The 22,943-nt window shown below is 48.5% G+C and overlaps 1 protein-coding gene across 4 annotated transcripts; it reads right to left on the reverse strand.

Annotated features, from left to right (window-relative positions):
• Positions 1-1,112: 1,112 nt before the first annotated feature.
• CD59 (CD59 molecule (CD59 blood group)) lies at positions 1,113-21,938 on the reverse strand. 4 transcript variants are annotated; one of them, XR_014316318.1, is made up of 6 exons: positions 21,834-21,938; positions 20,549-20,669; positions 12,557-12,632; positions 8,981-9,079; positions 2,019-3,074; positions 1,113-1,365 (listed from the first exon to the last, which is right to left on the reverse strand). XR_014316318.1 is itself a non-coding variant. In XM_082748941.1 (5 exons), exons 3-5 carry the CDS (start codon positions 12,612-12,614, stop codon positions 2,878-2,880), a joined length of 354 nt encoding a protein of 117 aa, XP_082605067.1. In that variant the 5' UTR covers positions 12,615-12,632; positions 20,549-20,669; positions 21,834-21,938; the 3' UTR covers positions 1,827-2,877. The 4 variants fall into 4 exon arrangements, 2 of the variants coding, with proteins under 2 accessions (XP_082605067.1, XP_082605066.1); XR_014316319.1 differs by lacking the exon at positions 20,549-20,669 and having other exon boundaries at positions 21,834-21,930; XM_082748941.1 differs by lacking the exon at positions 1,113-1,365 and having other exon boundaries at positions 1,827-3,074.
• Positions 21,939-22,943: the final 1,005 nt, after the last annotated feature.

Below are 22,943 nucleotides of genomic sequence, written 5' to 3' on the forward strand. Positions count from 1 at the left end.
CTCCTCCTCCTTGTGTTCCCTCTCTCGCCATGTCTCTGCCAAATAAATAAATAAATAAAATCTTAAAAAAAAAGAGAGAGAGACCCAAGGTTCAAAACACGTGGGCTAGGCAGGCACTTATCAGGACACACACTACCTGTTAAGTCCCACTACAAGGACACAGGGGAAATAGACCCATACCTTGAGGCTCAGTACCATCAAGACTAAGTTGGACAATGGGTCAGCATCCTTTGAGACACGAGGTGTCCTACTTATTACCCACTGGGTTTATCTTGCATCCATACCTCATTCTCTGAGAGAGAAGATCCCATGTGGTTAATACCACCCAATATTAAACCCAATATGAAGGTTCCTATAAAGCCATACAAAGGCTGTTGGCTCTCCACTCACCTGGTCTTTGCAGTATTGCCTTTGGGTCAAGACACCCAATGCTCAGTCCATGGCGTGAGACATAGTAACTTTCTGCAGAAAGAAACCTCAACGCTTAAGGCCATTTACTGCGACCCTTGCTGATTTTAGCTCCCAGGAGCCCTCTCCCTATCTCCCCACTAAACAGCGCTCAGATTCTGCTTTAGAGAATCATTCCTTTCTTCGTGCCCTCTGGCCCCAGGGTGGGCACAGGACTCAAGACAGCAGCCAGACAGTCCCACCCTGGAATCCAAATGTTGAGAGAACATCCTGGAACTGCCCAAACCCTGGCTTGCTGTAGTCTGGTTGGATTCTCCCTCAAAGGCTCCCCCAGATTCATTTTTCTGCATAAGTGAGTCAAAACTGGTTCTGTTTCCTAAAGGCCTCTGGGAGAGGCACTGCACTGCTCAGCCAAGGGGCCTTGCACATGGTCAGGACCTCCCTGGGCAGAAGAAGGCCTAGTGAGCAAAGAGTTCCCTGTAGTATTTTGTCTTGGACAAGGGAATGAAAGACGGTGTGAGAAAAGACACTGGGAACCCAGAACACCAAGGCAGTGCTAGGTTTTGATGAGGAAGCCCCGACCTGTGTCTGTTCGAGGTCGGGCGTGGACAGGAAGAAGCTGACAGACCCAGCACAGACTCTCTTCCTGCCCCTGGGCACCCAGCAGACACTGTTCTCCTTCTGGGCCAAGAACCACACCCATGCACTTGATTACATTTTATTTTCAGAAAGGCATCAGTCATTCCAGCCTGTTACATAAATTACATGAGCAAGGGAGTGAAAAAAAATGTTAATCCTGAAGTCCCACCTTCATCTGCAAAAAGCCAAGCTGTGAGACAGCCGAGATGATAAGAAAACAAGTGTCCTTCCGACTGCTGGATCTTGCGAATTATTCAGCAACAGCCCCAAGAAAAAGGCAAAACTCTTCCTCAAAAGGTGTAACACTTTTAGGGGTGCCTGGGTGGGTCAGTGGGTTAGGCCTCTGCCTTCACCTCAGGTCATGATCCCAAGGTCCTGGGATTAAGCCCCGAATCTGGCTCTCTGCGTGGCAGGGAGCCTGCTTCCCCCCCTCTCTCTGCCTGCCTCTCTGCCTATTTGTGATCTCTGTCTCTCTGCCAAATAAATAAATAAAATCTTAAAAAAAAAAAGTGTACCACTTTTTAGGAAACCAGGAGTGCTTCTGAAAGCCTCAACATTGGTTATTATGCTCCTCAGCAAATTGTGCTAAGTCAGCCAGGGGGCAACGCAGGCCCAGTGTCGTTGGCTAAACGCACCCCTGCTGCTATTCACGAGGACATCTGGAGGACCCCACTGCAGCCAGAGAGGATCCTGCCGCCAGGTTCACATAGCATCCAGACGCAAAAGAAGAGACCTGCTACCACTACTACTTAAAATAGGAACCCTTAATACTACGAGTCTTTTTTTTTTTTTTAAAGATTTTATTTATTTATTTGACAGATATCTCTAGATTACAAGTAGGCAGAGAGGCAAGCAGAGAGAGATGGGGAAGCAGACTCCCTGCTGAGCAGAGAACCCGATGCGGGGCTCAATCCCAGGACCCTGGGACCGTGACCTGAGCCGAAGGCAGAGGCTTTAACCCACTGAGCCACCCAGGTGCCCCACTACGAGTTATTTTTAACAAAGAATGTCCCAACGTTCAGACTTTAACTGCGTGTGACAAAGCCAAGATACCCCACCAATCCGATGCAAAAGTTGAAGGGATAGTTTTCACACATCATTATTAGATGCTAAGTTTCTCTACTGCAGACAAGCAAAGCCCATTCACAACCGAGTGATAGAGGAAAACTCAGATTTTAGCCACTGCTACCTTTCGGAAGACAGACCTGGGGAGTTCAAGGCCCTGCCGTGTGGAAAGCTCCCCTCCTTCCCTGCCAGACCCCCACGAGTTGAGACTACAAAGGTCACTGCGATCACCCAGCACTGAGGATCTCAGGGCCGCTCCCCAACAGCCCACATGTGGGGGCGTGGTCGGGCCTGCTTGGCAGCGCGGGTGCCATAAAGGGAGAGGATGAAGCATTCCCTGGGAGAGGCTGTTGAAAAGAACCCCCTGTCCCAGTACCACCGCCCTCCCCCCCAGATCAGAGTATTGAAAAATCACCTCCAAGCCATCAGAGGGGAAATAATCATGACCGGGCCCTGCAGAGGATCTGAGGTACTCAAGCTGTCCCTGCGAGGCTGCTCTTGTGAAAAGCCGAGGAAGGAACGTGCGGCCGAGCTCAGATGGCACGTGCTGTACCCTTTTATACCATGTCCCTCCGACTGGTCTTCGCTGCCCACAGGACTGACCTTCAACGTCTCTCAGAGTCTCTCTCGTCACCAAGTTGCCCAAGCTAGTGTTAGTTTTGCCCAACGGGACAGGTGAAATAAAGCTTTGGGCATGCAGCAGCCAAGGAAATAAGGAGTATACGGAGACACGGAAAGTTTAGGAGAAGGCCTCCCAGTGTTGATTTAGAGACAGAGCGTCAAGGCTGCCGCCAGCAGGGGGAACAGCATCAGCGCTGTCATCCCAGAGACCCTGGCACTCCCGTTGCACAGGTCCTTCTGGCAACAGCTGTACTCGAGCTTCTTCAGCCCCAGGGCTTTGGAGATGGAGAGGTAGCTGCAGTCATCAAACTTCCAACACTGGCGGTAAAAAAGTTTTGGATCTGTGGGGGAAAGATACACACAAGGGTAAGCAAGCAAGTGGGGACAGTTCTGTACCTGCCTCTGACCTCTCGGTTCTATTTCCTAGAACATAGCCACTTCCAGTGGTAGAGACATCGGGGTGGGAATGGGCATCCTTGTTGGGCTGGAAAAGGGAACAACTAGGCAAATGATGATACAGGTCAAGGCGGAGCTTTTCCCTAGTTCATCGGAGTCCGGAGAGTTTGTGCTGCAACAGCCAATCAAGCTGATGTTTTATTAGAGGTTTGATACAATTTTTAAGCCCATTTGCCCTTTGACCCAACAATCCTACTTCTAGAATTTACTCTAGGACATCCCTTGTGAAAAAGGTTAAGAGAGATGCTCGAGAATGGTCACGGCATCACTGTCTGTCACAGTAAGAAACTAAAAGACAAAAATCAGTCTATTACTAAAGAAGTATTTGAAAAAATTAGGGTAGAGTTCCATGCAATGGAAGTCCAGGTAGGTAAGGAAGGACACAGGCCTGCATGTGTCAAAGTGGAGTCTGAGTTTAAAGAAATGTAGGAAAATGGATAAATTGGACTCCATCAAAATGAAAAACTTTTGTGCCTCAACGAGCACTATAGAAAACAAGACAACCTGCAAAAAGGGAGAAAATGTTTGCAAACCATATAACTGATGAGTCTAGTATCCAGACTATAGAAAACACTCTCACAACTCAATAATACAAACATGAGCAAAAGATGCAGAGATTTCCTCAAAAAAGATACACAGATGGCCTAGAAGCACAGGAAAAGATATAATTTGATATAATCAGTCACTAGGAAAATACAAATCAAAACCACAATGAGCTTTCCTTCGCACCCGCTATGACGGCTTTAACCCAGAAACCGGAAAAGAATGGGGGTTGATGATGAAGTAGAGAGACTGGAAACCTGTTTCCACCACTGGTGGGAAGGCAAAATGGCACTGATCCTCTGAAAAAGTCTGGCAAGTACTCAAAAAGTTAAAAAATAGAGTTACAGATACATTATGATCCAGTAATTCTACTGCTGGGCCTTTACCCAAAGAAAGCAAAAACACCAATTTGAAAAGATACATGCACCCCTATGCTTAAAGCAGCATTATTTACAATAGCCAAGACATGGAAGGAGCCCATATGTCCATTGATAGATGAATAAAGATGTGGTACACACACACACACACACACACACTGGAATATCCTGTGGCCATAAAAAAAGGATGAGATCGTGCCACTGGAGACAACATACATGGAGGGTACTATGCTTTCAGGGTACTATACTCAGTACAGACAAAAAGACAAATCCTATATGATTCTACTCATAAGTGGAATCTAAAAAAACAAATAAATAAATAAATAGAAAGCAGAATCAGACCTATAAATACAGAGAATAGACTGGTAGTTGCCAGGAGGAAAGGAGTGGGGTCGTTGGCAAAAACGGGTGAAGCGGAGAGGGAGGTACAGGCGTCCAGTTAAGGAACACATGTCATGGGAAGACAGGATGGTGTAGGGAATTCAGTCAATGCCACTGTAACAGCAGTATAAGGGGACACGTGATAGGTATACTCGTGAACACAGCATCATGCACACACTTGTCAAATCCCTAAGTTAATCACCTGAAACTATCATAATATTGTGTCAACTATACTCCAAAAAAAAAAAAAAAAAAAAAGAGTTACCATATGACCCAGCCATTCCACTTCTACGCGGGGTCTACCCAGGAGAACTGAAAACTACATTCACACACAAAAGCTTGTTCAGAGCAGCAGGACTCAAAACAGCGACCAAGTGGAAACCCAGAAGACAGGTGAATAGAGCAACAAAAAGTGGAGTGTGATTCAGCCACAAAAAGAACTGGAGGTCCTGATACTTTCCTCGACCTGGGTGAGCCTTAAAGGCACTCTGCTTGGTGGAAAAAGCCAGTCACAAAGGCCACAGCCATTGCATGATTCAGTTTCCAGTAAATTCAGAACAGGAAAATCCAGGGAGACAGCAAGTAGATTAGTAACTGCCAGGGCGTGTGGGAAGGAGTGGTGGGGAGGGACTGCTAATGGATGTGCGATTACTTTTCGGGATAAAAATATTCTGGAGTTAGACAGTGGTGAAACTGGTGCAACCCTGTGAGTATACTAAAAGCCACTGAATTGTACACTGTAAAATGTACATTTTCTGGTAGGGGAATTTGATCTCGATAGAATGGATGCAGACCAGGATGTAGAACAGGGGCCATATGCATAAATGAAGTCTAAGTCTGAGGGTAAATGCGCTCATTTTCTCTGAAAGACTCCCAAGGATTCTTGGGGTTGCTTCCCAGAAGACTACCCTTCATTTATATATTTCTATATGAATTGAGATTTTTTTTTTTAAGTCATTGGGTGGATTTATTTTCAAAATATTTTAAACTTCATTTAAAAATCATTAGATGATTCAGTAATACAGGAAGAGTTTCCCAAAAAAACATGCCATTATGGTCCCAGTTTCTATACACATTGAAAAATAAAGGCCCAAAGTATCTATGCCATGTATCTTTTGTGGTTTTTGAATATTCAGAAAAATTATGTTAAGGGAAAACCAGTGTGCTGGTTGAGAAGCACTATGGTCAATTTTCCTCTCCAAAAATAAGTGTGCAGCAAGATGGTTTGCTAGCTGCTGGACACATCCCGACAGAGAAGGGACTGTGCTGGCCCTGGGATCACTCTCTTACTATCCTTTGTGCTGGAAAGAAAAAAACACAAAAACAAAAACAAAAACCCCATACAGATGCCTACTTCCTTGTTAAGGACTTGTAACTAACTTAATTTCATTCCTAGCTGGGAACTTAACTATATTTGTAACTGCCGGTATAACTCTTCCATCTTGCCCCTCAGAGGGGACGAGCATTTGGGCTGGCTTCTAACGAAGTCTGGTCAAGTGGCAGAGGCCACAGACTGTTCCAGGGCCTCTATTTTTGATAAGTACTTAAGCAAAGTACTAATATAATATTAGTACTAAGTGCTAATATTGAACTAGAGGATGCTGTGAAGAGCATGAGTTACTGCCTTACCTGATCCTAACTAGGAACCGGAGCTGGAAAAACATTCAAGTTCCCAGAATTTTAACTGGAGGCGCCTAACAGCCTGGAGAAAGCTGACAGTAGTTGATTAGTAATTGCTACCAATGAATCATTTACTCGTGGCTTGCAGCGAGCCAAGGATTCTACTTCAATGATCTCATTTGCGTAACAACCTGCGATGGAGAGCTCCTCACCAGGCCACTAGCAGAATTACCCAAATAAAGTGGATTATCAGAGGTCCCCAGAATGTTAAGAGTTTCTCTCTGCTGGGCCCATCATCTCTGATCTCTTTGAAGACTTCAGTTTGAGTCTAACATCACCAAGAAACAGTCCCTCATTGTCCTTGGCACCTCTAGGCATGCCCCTGAGTCAGAAGGTTATCACGGCAACGATCACTGGGTGTTGTCACCAAAGGCTTATGCCAGAGTCTAATAAGCACGTGGTTTATAGTTCTGGGACTGGCCGGGATGCCAGTAAATAGTGGCTGAATGAACACCCAGCACCTGCCTCCTCTCTTCTAGACTTCATCTGTACAGCACCCACATAACCCTTTTCTCCTCTGACCCTGGGAGAGAAATGTTCCCCTTTTACAGGAGGGGAGGGGGTGGGGTGTGGCTAGAGTAGTGGAGTGATTTCTCCACTGGAGTACCTGACTTTTGACTCATGTTTGTGGGGACAGTGTGCCATGCGTCTCCCAGGTGACATCAATCCGAGCTGGAGGGGGACTGAGGTGCTCTGGTAGGATCTGTCTTACTGTGAGATCAGAATTTCTCTATTTGCAGAACTGCTATCATCACATGCAAAGCTGAAGTCTTAGGACTTAAGTTCATGAAGAAGAAAAATATTTAAGATTCATATTATCCTTCTGAAAAATAGATTTTATTCTTTAGAGGAGCTTGAGATTCACAGCAAAACTGAGCAGAAAGTACAGAGTTCCCATTTAGCCCCCTGGGTCCCCTCCCTACCCTAAAGAACCTGTTCTTAGCGTCCCCCGCCAGAGTGGTCTACTTGTGATAACTGACGAAATGACATGGATTCACCATTATTGTTCAAAGTCCGTGATTTACACTGGGTTTGCTCTGGGTGTCATGTGGGGTCTGACAAAGCAGGACAAATATCCACCAATACAGTATCTTACAGAGTCGTTTTATTGCCTTAAAATCCCGTGTTCCACCTTTTCATCCCTCCCTCCTTCCTAATAACCCCCCGCAACCACTGACCTCTTTACGGTCTCCTTGTTTTGCCTGTTCCAAAACGTTCTACAGCTGGAATGATCCACAATGTAGCCTTTGCAGATTGGCTTGTTCCACTTACTAATATGTATTGAAATTTCCTTCATGTCTTTTCATGGCTTGATAGCTCATTTCTTTTTAGTCCACTGTCTGGACGCACTACAACGTACAGTCTGTTGACCCATTCCCTTTCCAAAGGACATGTTGGTTGCTTCCAAGTCTTAACTACTACAAACATTTGTGTGCAGGCTTTTGTGTGGACATGGGTTTTCAATTTCTTTGGGTAAATACTCAGTGACTACTGAATCATGGGTGAGAGTATGTTTAGCTTATTAAGAAACTGCCAAGCTGCACCATTCTGCATTCCCGCGAGCACAGAACAAGAGCACCCGCCACACCACACCCTTGCCAGCATTTCTGGACTCTGACCACTCTGAATAGGTGTCTTGTTATTTGCGTGAACCACTTTTAAAAGCTGAACAATTCATTGTGAGATGAGTAAGCTCTGGGTATTTAATCTATAGCGTGATGGGGCTAGTCACTAATACTGTTATTATGTTCTTGAAATTTGCTAAGAGGGTAGATCCTAGTGTTCTCATCACACACAAAAGGGGTAACTATGGGAGCTGATGGATGTATTAATGAGACCACTGCGGTAATCATTTCCCGGTGGACACGAGTTTCAGATCATCACACTATACACCTCAAGTATACATGATTTTTACCTGTCAATTATACTTTAATCAAGTTGGAAAATTTTTCGAAAAAGGTTTAACAATCCAGTAGGAAACACTGGGATTTGAGAGCTGGGAAAAAATTCTGGCTCTACTCTACCTCCTCTCCTCTACCATCCCACGGACACATTTCATAAATCAAAAGCCACAGGCAGAGAAAACTCTCTGGAGGCAGGACAGAGGTTGGAGTTCAGAGCTCCTAACTGCGAATCTAATTCTTCCTCTACACATAATATTGTCTTTATTCTCTCATTTGGAAATTACACTTCTTGTAGTGGGGAAGTCCAAGAGACACAGATGATCAGGGTCAACTTGACGGATGTACTCACTCATAACTGGTCTTCCAATATCTGTGGAATGAACGGCTACGTTCTCTCCGGGGGACTTACTGTGCTTTCCAGATTAATAATTAATGATTGTGGTCCTCTGGAAGCAGAGGACCTGTCCCCCAAAAGAATCAAGGACCTCCCATATAGGAATCAGAATCTTATCCACATTCCAGGACTTTCCATCAAAATGATCATCAGATCATCCAGTCTAACAGGATAACGCTGATGTGTCCTTACTTACTGAGGGATTTCTCCTTTCTAGGGAAATTAATCTTCTCCACCTTTCTATCAGGGTTTCTGAACTTGTGGGTCTCCCGATCCTTTTATGAGTCTACCGGACACGTTCAGCTTATTTCCTGATGATGCCCCTAAAAGGACTTTGTGGTAGAGGGTATAAAAATAGAATAAGATTGAAGGGTGCTTTTATTTTTACTTCTTAAATGGTAACCGTTGCTTGTTGAATGCAGGTCTCATGAGAATGAGTGTGACACACATTTTTTTCCCGTGCCCTCATCATCCCATTACCCTGAGGAGATAGGAAAGGGGCACGCTCTTACCAGCTTTGACCAACAGGCACGCATCATGATTAACTGAACAAACAGTGGTCTTGTTGCAGGTTTCACTGTCAATACAGGCGTAGCATGTCAGGCTATGACCTAGAGTCAGGAACAAAATCTGTCAGTGCTTGTAAGATCACCATTGACTTGTCCTCCTGACAGCAAAAGGGAGCCTGGTCTGGGGCCGAGGTCAGAAACTCACGACATGCTTCCCTTCCCACACAAACCTGTAGCAGATACATTTTCCCAACCTCAAACTACAGTTCCAGCAGCATTTTTTGGACCCAGAGAGAAGTGCAAAAGGAATCTCCATATTTCAAAATCCATATAACTGGGACACCTGGCTGGCTCAGTCGGTTCAGTGTCTGCCTTCGGCTCAGGTCATGCTCCCAGGGTCCTGGGATCAAGTCTCACATCCCGTTCTCTGCTCAGCAGAGAGCCTGCTGCTCCCCCTGCTTGTGCCTCCCCCCACCTTTCTCTGATAAATAAGTGAATAAAATTTTAAAGGTAAATAAATAAATAATAAAATCCACATAACCAGGAAATTGAGAAGATTCCCCTTACCTTCAACTAGAAGTGATTTAAAAACAAAAAGGAAATGCTTAATCTGTAATGTAATGAGATATTAAAAGGAAACTATCAGGAAAAAAGACTAACAGAATTCTATAAATGCCTTCCAGGCCATGACTACGCTCTGTTCGATCACATTCTCCTAGACTGGTACTCAGTTATCCGGTAGTACCTATCTGTGTGAAAAGACATTTTCAAAAATGAAATCTGTAAAATCTCATAGAAGAATGTCATGTTAAACCCAGACCAAGTGTGGGTTTTAGAACCCAAGAGCTGACTCGTAGTTCTAAGTCCAAAGCCTACATTCATCACACAGGGCAGGGGAATTCTCCAGAAGGCCAGAAGAAAGTGGCTTGTCACTATCTGAGCACCACAGGAACCAAGCTCTCTGTAACATATAAAATGGCCACACTGCTGTCACCAGTGTGAAATCCCATTGAGCACGGGGCCCTCTGACTTATGAAGGTTCCAGATTAACCTTTGAAATGTCAGTCCAAAAAAGCTCCCCTGCCTACTTTTGTTTGCAGATGACAAGACAGATGCCTGCAGAAGTGAAGCGGCTCACCCAAGGACGCCCGAAGGACACCCAAAGCAGCACAGCGGGAGACAGCCCCCACACCCAGGGGCCGGGCTCCGTCAGCCCACTCTGCCTCCTCCCTCCCACTGTTAGGGTTAGTCGTGCCTATGTGAGAGGGGAGCCACCATGAGAAGGGATGAAGATGTGATCTTTCTGGAGTCCTCTCCCTGTTCCAGACGTGTACACGTGCGTGGGAGGGGAGGATATAAGAGGGAAGAATGTTCTAGCCTGGATACTTGGGAGGGTCACCCGAAAAGGCTGTTCTGAGGACTGACTTCTGGCTAAAGCCAGACCTCATTCGGCTTCTAGGGAACCTGCTGAAAACAGAGGAACAAAAGCTCACCCTTAACTTTTTGTGGGGGCAGAGACACAGCTAATGTGTTCATTTGGGGTGTGCAGGGATCCCATATACCTCCAGGCGAAGTTCTGGATCTTGGCAGAATTGTCATGAGAGGTAGGCTCTGTGACTTCCAGCTCCGTGTTTGAAGAGAAAACCAGATCTCCCACGTTACAAAGGGAGAGTTCTGAAACCCGAGCTTGGTTTAACTGTGACGTTCTTCTAACAGTCCAGAGCAAAAGGAAAGGGCACAAACTGTGAGGGGATCCGACTCTGGGCTAATGGAGGTGAGAGGGAGGATTCCCTGCATTTTCCTCAGAGCCCAGACAGCAGCCAGGGAAGCGTCTCCCTGTGTGGGCTCGAGTTCCGGAGGGACCCTCACTCTCTGTGGAAGGGCTGGGGACCTGTCACACCATGGGCGCTGGCCCCAAACCCAAGCAGATGCCGACTGGGGGAGATTGGGCGCAAGGAGGTGATTCTAATCACAGGAAATACACCGGGCAGAAGAAGAGAGACAAGCATGTCGTGAGCCCCATCACCACCGACCCCAGGGGCCAGTAACAGAGGTGGGGAGGGCAGGTCATGAGGGCTCTTTCTTCTCAGAAAGGGAAAGCATATCCAAACGTGTCCTTGGGCAAATTCCTTCTTTGCCTTAGTTCCCTCAACTGTAAGATGGGAATAACAACAAAGATCCCTCATGGGGTGGTTGGAAGGGATAAGCAAGACTAGGCTTGGCCCCGTCCCTAGGACACAGAAAAAATTCAGTCTAGAGTAGTTGCTAACGCTAACAGCATCTCAGACGTGCTCTGACACGGCAGAGATCTCATCGCTCCTTGCGTCACTACTTCCCTTTCTGCCTCTCCCCCACCAAAAAAAACCTCTGAAAAACTGGCCGAACTAACCAGACAGAGGCAGAAAAAAAACATTTGATCCTTATCATGAAGCAAAGCAAGTAACACAGCTGTTCCTTTTTTTTTTTTTTTAAAGATTTATTTACTTGAGAGAGAGACTGAGTGAGCAGGGGAAGGGACAGAGGGAGAGGCAGACTCCCCACTGTGTGTGGAGCCTGATCCGGGACTCAGTCACACGACCCTAAGGTCAGGACCTGAGCAGAAATCAAGAGTTGAACATCTAACTGACTGAGCCACCCAGGTGCCCCAGTAACAAAGGTATTTCTACCATTAAAGAACTAAGACTCGGGAACATGCAACTACTTCCAGGAACCAGGGAGGGGCGGCTGGGAAGGAGTTCAGAGCACACTCTGGTGCCAGTCCACTGGGGCTCAAATTCGGGCTCCACCACTTCTGTGTGACATTCTACAAATTACTTCATCTCTTTGGGCCTTACTCTGCTCATTGCTAAAACGATGGCAAAAACAGGACCTACTCCACAGAGCTGACATGAGGATTCAGTAACCGAGTGCACACAAAATGCTGAGGACAGCGGTAGCCACATGAATGCTGCGAACAGGCTGCTGCCACTGCTTCTTTTTTTTTTTTTTAAATATTTTTTCTTTATTTATCTGACAGAGATCACAAGCAGGCAGAGAGGCAGGCAGAGAGAGAGGAGGAAGCAGGCTCCCCGCAGAGCAGAGAGCCCGATGTGGGGCTCGATCCCAGGACCCTGGGATCATGACCTGAGCTGAAGGCAGAGGCTTAACCCACTGAGCCACCCAGGTGCCCCCTGCCACTGCTTCTAAGATTGTCCTCATTGTCCTCGTCATTATCACACAGCAGTCACCCCCATGCAGAAGGAGCTCAGCACTTTAAAGCTGGGGCCCACTGGGGTCGCCAACAGCTGGTGAGAGGGAGAAACTTTAGCTGTTGCATGGACCCCCAGGCCTGCTCTCCCCCGAAAGCTACTGTCACACAGGATGGGGTGTCACTCAGGAAGGTGCTCCAAGGAGAGCAAGAATGTCATGTAGGAAGGACCTGTCACACACCCCTAGACCTGTCACACTGGAAGGCAAAAGAAGCAAAGCCAGGTCTGAGGCCAGTGGCATCCACTCCGTCTCCCTGAGGCCTAAGGAAAAAGGAAGCTTCTGACCAAGGTGACCTAGATGCTCTAAATCCGTGTCCCCTGGACCACTCACCTGAACGGCAGAGCACAGCGAGGATGAGCAGAAAGATGAAACTTCCTTTGCTTCCCATTGTGATTGTCCACAGAATCTGCAAGGAAGGGACACAGAGGCTTGTCATGCACCAAAGAATGAAGGACTATTTCAGAAACCGACAGGAGGAAGGCCTGGAGCCTTCAGGAAACACGAGGAAGAAGTTGCACAGAAAGCAATGGTCTGGGGTGCTATGAGCCAAGGTGCTTTCCTGGTCCTTCCTCTTGCCCCCAGACCTCAGGTTACTGAAGAAATGCTCCCCGTCCTGGCCAAAGGGGCAGCTACTGGGAGTCAACGCAGAGCAGGCCAAGCATCAGCAAGAGCCAGGCCCTGCCCCAGCTCCCACCTGCAGTGGCCAGGAGAAAAGAGTTACCTTTGACGAAACCTCAGTCCCTCCAAGTTGCAGTGGTCGTGATCATGCAGTGGGGATAACACTTTCTTCCCCATAAGGGCTACTGAGTCAAATAAGAATACGAGAAAAATAATACAGCGACTATAATTCCCACCGCGCTGGCGCACCCCAAGATGCTGGCTGAGCATGGGGGCATAGCAAGGGACATCTCTCCAGGCCACGCCACTAAGTGTGTCAGACCAAAGCGGTGACCCTGGAGGGCACTGGCAGGCTTTCTGCACAGAATAGGAGGCAAGGGTTCAGCAGGCTCAGAAGCTCTGGCTCCCCGTCTTAGCAAGCGTGATGCAGACAGCGCCTTGTTGTCTGGGGAAATAAAGAGGGGTCCTGGTAACTTCGATGACCAGTGCCCTTACATTAATGCCTAAGTGTTGTGGCAGTGAGTATCAGGGGAGGAAACGGGAGGGCTGAAATGATTCAAACCCTCCTTTCACCTGACAAGGAAGCTAAAACACAGAGTGTTTCTTGTTGTCTAAGTCTAAGCCATGAGTGGCAGATCTAAGGGGGCTCCTAATCCCGCCGCTACTTCCCTGACCCCACCCTGGAACAAGGAAGCAAGAGCGCCTCTAAACCAGGGTGCCCACGCTCTCCTCCTCTCAGCCCCACGGGCCGGGACTTCCCGGGGCTCTGGCTGGGTGAACAGCCCCAACCTTGTTAGGAATGTCATCTCTATACCTCTGAAGGTCATCTGCTGCTCAGAAAACTGGTCAAGGTCAGGGGAGAGTTTGAGAAGCAGAAAGAACAGGTTCTGGCATTGCCCAAAGTCAAATACACAGAGGAGGTCATGCCTGGATGAAAGAGACAGGTTGCCTTCCTGGGTGGGGGACCCAGGAAGAAAATCAAACAGAGCCCGACCTTCCTTTACAAGTTGAGTAACGTCCTCTTCCCTCTGGGGTCTTCAATATCTACAATAGCCTATGAATGGCCATCCCCGCCCCCATGCCGACCCTGCTGGGGCGTAGCTGCCCTCAGCAACCCTGCACAGTGAGGACGTGAGGTGGCCAAGGGCAGTGGTGGAGAGCTCAGATGTTGGTGGACCAGAGGCCTGGCCCTTAGGGCCAGCTCGGTCACTGCCCCCCGAGCCACTTTTAGGCCAGCTGTAACAAGGGGGGTTGCAGAGGCACTTCCCAACACCGTGAGGATTCAATGGGATAAAACAAGTTAAATGAGTATGTGCTTGAGATACAGCCAAGCACAAGGAAGCGGTGGTTGTCACCCACAGGCCTCATGCCCTGACCCGGACAGGGACGTCTACCGCACCTCCCATTTGAGAATCTGAGTAACCGCAGGTCTTTCTTCCTGTCCCCTGACCCTGAGAGGTGGGGGCCCTGAGGTCTCTGTCCCCTAATGGATGAGGAAGAGGCCTCACTCAGCCCCTCCTGCTGGCACCCCATGTCCCCCGCCTGGAGCCCCAGCCACTCTCCCCTCGCCAGTGAGTGACCAGGGCCTCAGCCCCCTGCCAGCTCCCCATGCCGCCTTTTCTCTCTCAGGAGTTTCTGGAGAGAGAGAAGGATTTACATGCTCAAGTGAGGCAGGGCTCCAGTCTGTGGAGAACAGCTGCCTGCGAGTGAGCAAGGGGAGGAAGGAATCTATCTGAGGGGCAGGAGCTACGCGAGCACAATGGCTACTACATCCAGAGTCCCCCCGGAGGAGGTGGGGGGAGCTCCCCACCCAGCTCAGGAGCTGGAGAGGCATCAGGCTGGTGGGAACTGCTGGGATCAGGTCCCCGGGAGTGGCCATTAGCGTGAATGACACCACCACGAGAGACAAAGAGGATGCCACGCCACACGGAGCAGGGTTCCTGGATGGACCACATGACAAAGAACCTCTCCTAGGAAAGGCTCATCTCTTAACAAAAGCAGAAAAGAAACCAAGAACTAGGGAAGGGAGAGGCTTTCCGGTCTGGTCTGGAGAGTTCGATCATGGCATCGGGCAGCTGTAGCTCTTCCTCTTCTATGGTTAACTCAACCTCTGAGCTTCTCTTCCTTCAGCCAGCCTGGGGATAAGGACACACACCGCAGGGAACAATGCCTGGCACTCGGGAGGCACTCAAAAAGCAGTTGCCACTACAGCCTTACTGCAAAGCAGTGAGGTTACAGGGAGGAAGCAGCTGGGTAGGGAGGGGGTGTTGGGGGCGAGGGCTGGGGGAGGGTGGGTGCAGTAGGGAGCCGTAGGTGAGGAACCCAGACAAACACCCTGAAATGAATGGACCGCGGACATCTCAGGCCCCAAACATCGAGCAGCCCCCAGCTCTTTGGGTTGGAAGGGGTGTCAGGTCTTGGTTTCAACATGCCACCCAGCTGGCTGAGGGTCACAGCAGGGTAACTTGGCTGCAGGAGGGCAGAGATCGTGGAGGAAGGAAGGGGCCAATGTGTGAATACCAAGAGGAAGCTGTTCAAACTGAAGTAGGACCAAGTCTTCAACAACAACCATGACAAAAATATACCATTTCCGAGGGCAAAACGTTGTTATGGAGTTGGGGGCGAGAGAGGACGCGAAAGACCTGGTTGTTTTCAAGCGATTTTATAAATGCCCCGAAAATGTTGACAGTTGACAGTAGAGGACGCTATGCAGGATTCCTTATGATTTCTTATTTCTCTTCCTGACCCTTTGCTTTCTGCCATATTTTCCTCAACTGTTCTCTCAGGAGCCAGGCATGACTTCCATAATCAGAAATACTGGGGAAATCCGCACATAATAATGTTTCTCTTCGGGGAGGCATCTATCACCTATCTTTTCACAAATCTTTTTTCTTTCTTCTTTTTTACTGTAAGTGTTTGGAGTCATTTTATTTATTTATTTATTTATTTATTTATTTATTTATTTGGGAGAGAGAGAGAGAGAGAGTGTACAGAGGGGGTGGGGAGAAGCAGACTCCCCGCTGAGCAGAGAGCTGGGTGTGGGACTTGATCTTGGGACTCTGAGATCCTGACCTGAGACAGAAAGCAGACGCTTAACTAACTGAGCCACCCAGGTGCCCCTTGGCAAGTCTTTCTCGGAATGAAAACAAACAAACTGAACTTCCTGATTTCAAATATTTCCCCCCTGGTCTAAAACAGCCCCAACTGGATACTTTAAATGATGCATGTTCATCGGATGGTGGCTGAGGCAGAGGAGCGGGACTGACTCCTCCAACCCACCCACGCCAAACGCTTCCATGCAAGTTGCACCCAGAGGGCCTCAACGCTCTCTTTTCCAAACATATGAACTCACTGAAACAGCCAAAGTGAATATAATGACTGCAAACAGACCATAGCCACTCTGAATAAGGTCCACTGAATAAAGACGGGTGAGCCCAGTGGAAACACCATTTTGGGGTTGTAAAACTCACCTGAAGCCAGCCTCAGGGAGTTTGGACAGGTTTTCCTGGGAGGTTCTGCACTTGACTCAGAAGTTCTGGCATCTCATCACAGGATGAGGTAAATGAAAATACTCCTTACTCACTCAAGGATACATACCCATTGTTTAAAATAGCAAACATCTGGCAACAGATGTGCCTGGAAGTAAATGAGTATATAATTCCTTGGGAGGAGTGCACGGCCATGAGGAATTAAGTATTAAGGAAAAAGCCAGTCTAAAGATAAGCTATAATTCTTATTCCTGTTTCTTTCTTTTTTTAATTTTTTTTAATGATTTTATTTATTTATTTGACAGACAGAGATCACAAGTAGGCAGAGAGGCAGACAGAAAGAGAGGAGGAAGCAGGCTCCCTGTCAAGCAGAGAGCCTGATGTGGGGCTCGATCCCAGCACCCTGGGATCATGCCCTGAGCCCAAGGCAGAGGCTTTAACCCACTGAGCCACCCAGGCGCCCCGTTATTCCTGTTTCTTAAAGATACAATGCTTAGAATACCGTACCACCTTTTCTGAACCACCTTTTCTGAACATTTTCGAAACCTGTGGTTGAAAGAATGGTAGAACTATTGGTAGCTTATTCATACCGAAATATATTCTCTTAACAGTAGACATTTTTATAGAAAGAGCCCTCGAAATGATAGCAGGGTGATAATGTACTTATGAACAATTTCACTTGTCGCTTCTTAACTTTTTATTTTTCTACTACTGAACCTGATTAGGTATAAAACATACATACTACCTTTCAGAATTGGCTTCTCTGAGGTAAAAAAAAAGGTTTCGTGTACACATACTCTCCTGAGTCTGTCTTACAGCAATTATTTTAGTCATACTCCATATTTGTAAAACATGAGGCTCAGGGGATTTTCTAGAAGTCCTGAGAGAGAGAGACCTACATTCTAATCCCACACTGCTGCCAACTCACACGACCTTCAAATAGTCCAACAACCCTTTACTTTCACTCCTCACTTGTGAAAGGGTAATTTGGTTTTATATAATGATAAAACATAAGAATAAGACTTGAGAAGTTCATAGGCCAATGTGGACCAAAACATAGCAGGTTAAGGAAGAAGCAAGTGGACAAATGCATGTCAGCCTGATCACTATTTACTCGCTCGGATCCGCTGAGACGTAAAGGAAGCTAAGACAATGCAAGGTGATTTACAAGCACAGGCATTCCCTGTCAAGTTCCCAAAAATGTTTTGGGTAACAAATTTCTGGATAGTGTGAGCCTAGATTCCATTATTCTCCCAGATGCCATTATTTTAAAAGGAAAGCAAAGACATGTTACTGTCCATCCAAAAGCCCCAACCAGTCCTTCCAAATATCTATCCATTTAACGAGCCACAGGAATTTAACTACAAAGCATTTAACACACTAACTATTTAATGATGTAACTGAAACAAAAGAAAGGAATTCACTAGTGGGTCTCTTTACTACTGTGAAGTAGTTTCAGTCTCGACAACAACTGTCTGCTGGGAGCAGGTGTCCTACCAGGCACTGCATTAGTGACCCGCTGGACAGGCAAGGCCCTGCTCTTGGCAAGCTACCAGAGGTGGACACCAGCTAGCACTAAAGACTAGGAGGAACATAAAATAAGGACACAGCACTGGTTCTAAACCTTGAGTGGCCAAAAAAATCATCTGGAGGGCGGGTAAACTCAGATGCTGAGTCCCATCTAGAGATTCTGCATTTCTAACCAGGCACACATTGAGAACCACTGGGTTGGTGGGGGACCTGGGACAAGGGTCAGGCTACTTTAGATTGGGTTGGAAGCTTCTCTCACAATGTTGTGAGAGAAGCTGTCCGTTCTGATTAAATAATTAAAGGCTGCTTCTTTTATGGGCCCGTGTGATGACACTGGGGTCCAATGTCACCGAATGCCAGCTGTAAGCAAACACTTCTTTCAGTGAGCAAAAGTTATGGCCAGTTGCTACACTGGTGTTTACGTAACTACACCAAATCCTCCTACAATGCTGTGAAGTAAATTTAATTCCTGCCTCTGTTTATCAAAGGAGGGTACTGAGGGTTGAGGTAGGGATTGAACTAAGGCAACAGCAGTAGACAGGATAAATAACACTTCTCCCGGGAGATGTCCACACCCTAATCCCCGGGCCACCTTAGATGGCAAGTGACTTTGCAGAGATTAAAGTTACAGATGGTTCTGGATTATCCAGAATCACGTGGGTGATTACAATGAAGAGGATGAGGACGGCAGCAGTGTCTATCAGAGAGATGGGAAAACAGAAGCAGCAAGAGGGCCTTAGTCTGGAACATGCGACTCTTGATCTCAGGGTTGTAAGTTTGAGTCCCATGTTGGGTGTAGAGATTACTTAAAAATAAAATCTTGAGGTGCCTAGATGGCTCAACTGGTTAAGCATCTGACTCTTGATTTTAGCTCAGCTCCTGATCTCAAGGTTGTGAGGTTGAGCCCTGCACTGGGCTCCATGCTGGGCGTGGAGCCTGCTTAAGATTCTCTCTACTTCTCCCTCTGCCCCTATTCACCCTGCTCACACATTCCCTCTCTCACTCAAAAAAAAAAAAAAAAAAGCCTCCAGAAAGGACACAGCCCCAGTGAGGCCTGGGACAGACTTCTGACATAGGAAACCGCAAGGTTGATAAATCTGCATTAAGCCACCAAATTTGTGATTTGTTTCAGCAGCAGTAGAAAACTGAGACATAGAGCAGCATTTAAACCCAGGTCTGAGGTTAAATGCTCTGAAGGAGAGACTTCTTGTGAATTGAGCTTCTGAAATAAAATATTGAGCTGAGGCCATGGAAAGGAGACTTTACATCAGCACGGGTTGCAAGAGACTCACAGCAGTTTCGTCCCTGCTCCGAGGACTGTGGTGCCTTAGAGGCTGATGAAAGTTAAGGCTAGAAGTGTCCTCAAAAATAAAACCCAATGTGCTCATTTTCTGGAAAATTCTCAGAGGCCCAGGGTATGAAGTTACCTGTCCCAAGGCAACAAACTGTGGCAGAACAACACAGGGTGGACCCACTTCCATTCAGCAGGGGCTGGTAGCTCACAAGTGGGGCTTAGCATTACTGTCAGGAGGCCTGGAGCTTTGCGTACTTACCATCCTGGCCACATACCTCACCTGCAGGGGCCATGCACGCAGAGATGCCCAGACAGAAATCAACTACTCAGTTCAAGAAGTCACTGCATCAGAAGGCAGAGGCAAAGAGAAAGCCGCCTTCATAATGGCCAGCGCCCCCCCCCCCAGCCACCCTGAGGTCCTGCTGGCAGAGACGACCACCCCAAAACTCTTTAAACCACATGAATTGGCAGCTTGCCTCAGGAGGGCCCGCCCTGCCATCTGTTCCAGGGCTGCCAAGTGCTGGGGAGCTTTCCCAAGAGGGCCTCTTCTGAGAGATCCTCCCCTAGGCCCTGCCCTTTGAGATTATGCATGCACAGTGGAAGGTTCAGCGAAGGTCTGCACAAAGATCGGGGGCTTAGGTAAAAATATGTCTTCCCCTTTGGAAAACCTCAAGCACCTCTGGGCTTGGCTTTGTTTGTGGTGGCCTGGCCCGACGTTATAGCTCCAGGAATTTTTAAAAATCTGCTTTTGTTCAAAAGCGTGGACCTGTAGCTATGAAAGATGAATTCCATTACACACCACAGTTGTCATCATTCCAAAGCCCTTTTAATGTGGGCTTTCATCTTCCAAACCATGCAGCATGATGGGCTGTTCTCCTTACATGAGAGTTCAGCAAAAGGTTTCCGGTTTTTGTTTTGAAAATACAGAAGCCCCAAGTTACAGGCCTGTGTGGATCTCAGGGAGGCTACTCTCTCCCCACCCTAGGATTATACATTTCCCACCACAGTAAATAACCACAGTTTGGGAAAATGTTGCCACCTCCTCAGTGAACAGTGGTGTGGGTTTCTTGGAGGACTGGGAGTGAGATACCCCAGTGGGGAACAAGAACAACTGCTGTGGGTCACAGCAACAGTCCCTAAAATATTAACAGCCATCACTGTTCTCCACAAACAGGTGCCACACTGATTTCCACTAATTATCTCCGTTAGTTCTGATAACACCCTATGAAGAATGGGTCTATTATTTTACTGATATGAAGAGGAAGCTGAAGAGCTTGCTCAGGATTACCCAGCCAGTAAACAGCAGAGCCAAGGTTCAAACCCTGGGGGTATTGCCCGGCCCCTAACCACTAACCTGTGACACATGAAATTGGTAGGGAAGTGCAAACTCACCAGTTCTGCTCACTGCACACCAGGCTTCAAATTGTACCTGATTCTAGGCAGATTCCAGAGGCAACAGATTAAGCCGGACAAGGCCAGACAAAGTGGTGGAAAGGAAGTGTTTCCCTGTGAACTGAACACCATCTCTGGGTTAACCACGGCCTTTGAAGTCTCTCCCTCCCTTTCAAAAATTTATTATCACATGCTAACATGGCAGAGGCGCTGCGTCTCTAAATCGGTAACATAGGGGCTGATTTGTTTAGAAAGAAGTGGCAATATTGCAGGTGAAAGGGGTGGGGATCTAGGTCTCCGCTGGGGCCCCCCTGACCTCTTTAGGAAAGTCACCACCCCGGGAGAACAGGATTTTTTAAGACTCAGCTGGTCACAGCGGGCGGCGCCTTCAAAATGGACACAGTGGACGGAAAACACCCTCGAAAAGGATACAATGATCGGCGCCAGCGGAGGGGTGGACTGTTTCACAAACGGGGCCTCCCGCGGACACAGTGTCGGGAGCCGCCGCCAGCGTGAGTCACAGATGCCCGCGGTCAGTGTGCCACCTCCGAGAGGCCGTTTCCCGGACACCGGGCGTGTGTGCCAGCGAGGGGGCAAACGGGACACGTTAACTCGGCACCTTTCCAGCATCCGGGGAGAGCCTGCTTCTCACCGGCAACCACAAAAAAACCACGAGCTAACGTTTCTCTAAAACCCGGCTGTCAGACTCCGGGAGCGGTGGAGCCCCGCCAAGCACAACGCCACACCAGCCTCGGACTTAAAATGTCTACCTTTGGGCCCCGTCCTTTTCCCCACTTCCAAATTGGTACGTCTAGACCACGCCCGTGACCACTCGCCTGAGAGGGGAGCGGGCTAACCTCCTTTCAAGGCGCGATGTCCCCTCCCTAAGCTCCGACAGCTTCCCCACAGAGAGACGAGGGCAGGCGGCGGGGTTCCGGGAAGATACTGCCGCCGCCATGGAGGGCACCGCGCGCCGAATCTGGGGTGTTTCGGGAAGAGCGCCCTCTTCCTCCCCCGTCCCCCGCGCTTCTCTTTTGGTTCACAAAGGAAGCCAGCGTTCCGCCGGGCGCCCTGGGGAGTCCCAGAAAGGCCACCAAAGGCCTCGGGTGCAGGGATGTTGCGGGCCGCGGGCGGCTCGGAGGGGTCTGGAGAGGACGGCCGCAGCAACCCCCTGCTTCGGGGGCCTCCGCCCGCCCGGACCCAGACACCGGCTTAAGCTCGCTGGGGCCGCAGGCTCGGGGAAGGTCGGGGTGCTGCTCGGGCCCTTCCCCGCCTCGGACCTTACCTTCCGCAAACCCGTCCCGCTGCTAACACCGCGCCGTTTGCGCGCTCCGCCCCGCCCGTCTTTATAGCCTGGGTGGGCCGGACTCCGCCCCCTCCCGCAGGCCACGCCCCCACCGAGGCTCCGCCCGACCCGAGGGCCGCGGTCTGGGAGTGCAAGGTCACCCGGGTCCTATCGCGGGGTGCCAGCCTGAGCCCTTGGCACTTACCCCGCGTTCTCAGAACACCCGAGCGCCGGCCGGGCAACCAGCTCTGGCCATGCAGCCGGGCAGCCACTCCTCGCAGGGTGACAGGCTCCCCGCCCAGGTTCAGAAAGAGAGGGAGACCTCGGCACGCCTGGGTGGCTCAGTCGGTTAAGCATCTGGCTTTGGCTCAGGTGGTGATCCCCAAGTCCCGCACGTGGCTCCCTGCTGCTTCTCCCTCTGCCTCTCTCTCTCATGAATAAATAAAAATCTTAAAAAAACAAACAAAAAAACTGTGACTACGAGTAGATTGACCTTTAAAATCCCCAAGACAGAAAATTTATAGTGTCCTCCTCCGATTTGGTACAGGAAACAAAAATATGTAACTTCCTGAATTCTGATGTTCCCTTCATTTAAAAATATGTTTCAAAAAACTTTCTTGTGCCGGTGCCAAGCTCCCACTTTGGCAGGGCTGGCTATCCAATCCAGCTTGCAGCCCCAGTCTCCTTTGAAGATTTATTTATTGAAGATTTTGCTTATTGGACAGACAGAGATCACAAGTAGGCGAAGAGACAGGCAGAGAGAGAGGAGGAAGGAGGCTCCCTGCAGAGCAGTGAGCTGGATGCGGGGCTCGATCCCAGGACTCTGGGATCATGACCTGAGCGGGAGGTAGAGGCTTTAAACCACCGAGCCACCCACGTGCCCCCCACCCCACAGTCTCCTTTTTTTTGCACGAGTGCCTAAGATACATTTTATGCAGGGAAATCATATGATAACCAATTATGACATGTGCCTTCTCCAATGACCTACCATGACCTACCAAGCTACCTCTGGTGGCTTTGGGATGTCAGGGAATGACTTTCCACTGGTGGTGCCCAAATCTTGGTTTTCCTCTCAATGAATGGGAGTCTCAAACCAGGACTTGCTTTGAT

This window comes from Mustela nivalis (assembly GCF_964662115.1).
Source record: "Mustela nivalis genome assembly, chromosome: 9".
NCBI lineage: Eukaryota > Metazoa > Chordata > Mammalia > Carnivora > Mustelidae > Mustela > Mustela nivalis.

What these genes read in the sequence shown, in the direction of transcription:
- CD59 (XM_082748941.1), bottom strand. Translation starts at nt 12,614, where the DNA reads ATGGGAAGCAAAGGAAGTTTCATCTTTCTGCTCATCCTCGCTGTGCTC. An exon ending in CGCTGTGCTCTGCCGTTCAG is followed by an intron (nt 9,080 to 12,556) that starts GTGAGTGGTCCA and finishes TCCTGACTCTAG; the next exon opens with GTCATAGCCTGACATGCTAC. An exon ending in GTGCCTGTTGGTCAAAGCTG is followed by an intron (nt 3,075 to 8,980) that starts GTAAGAGCGTGC and finishes TTTCCCCCACAG; the next exon opens with ATCCAAAACTTTTTTACCGC.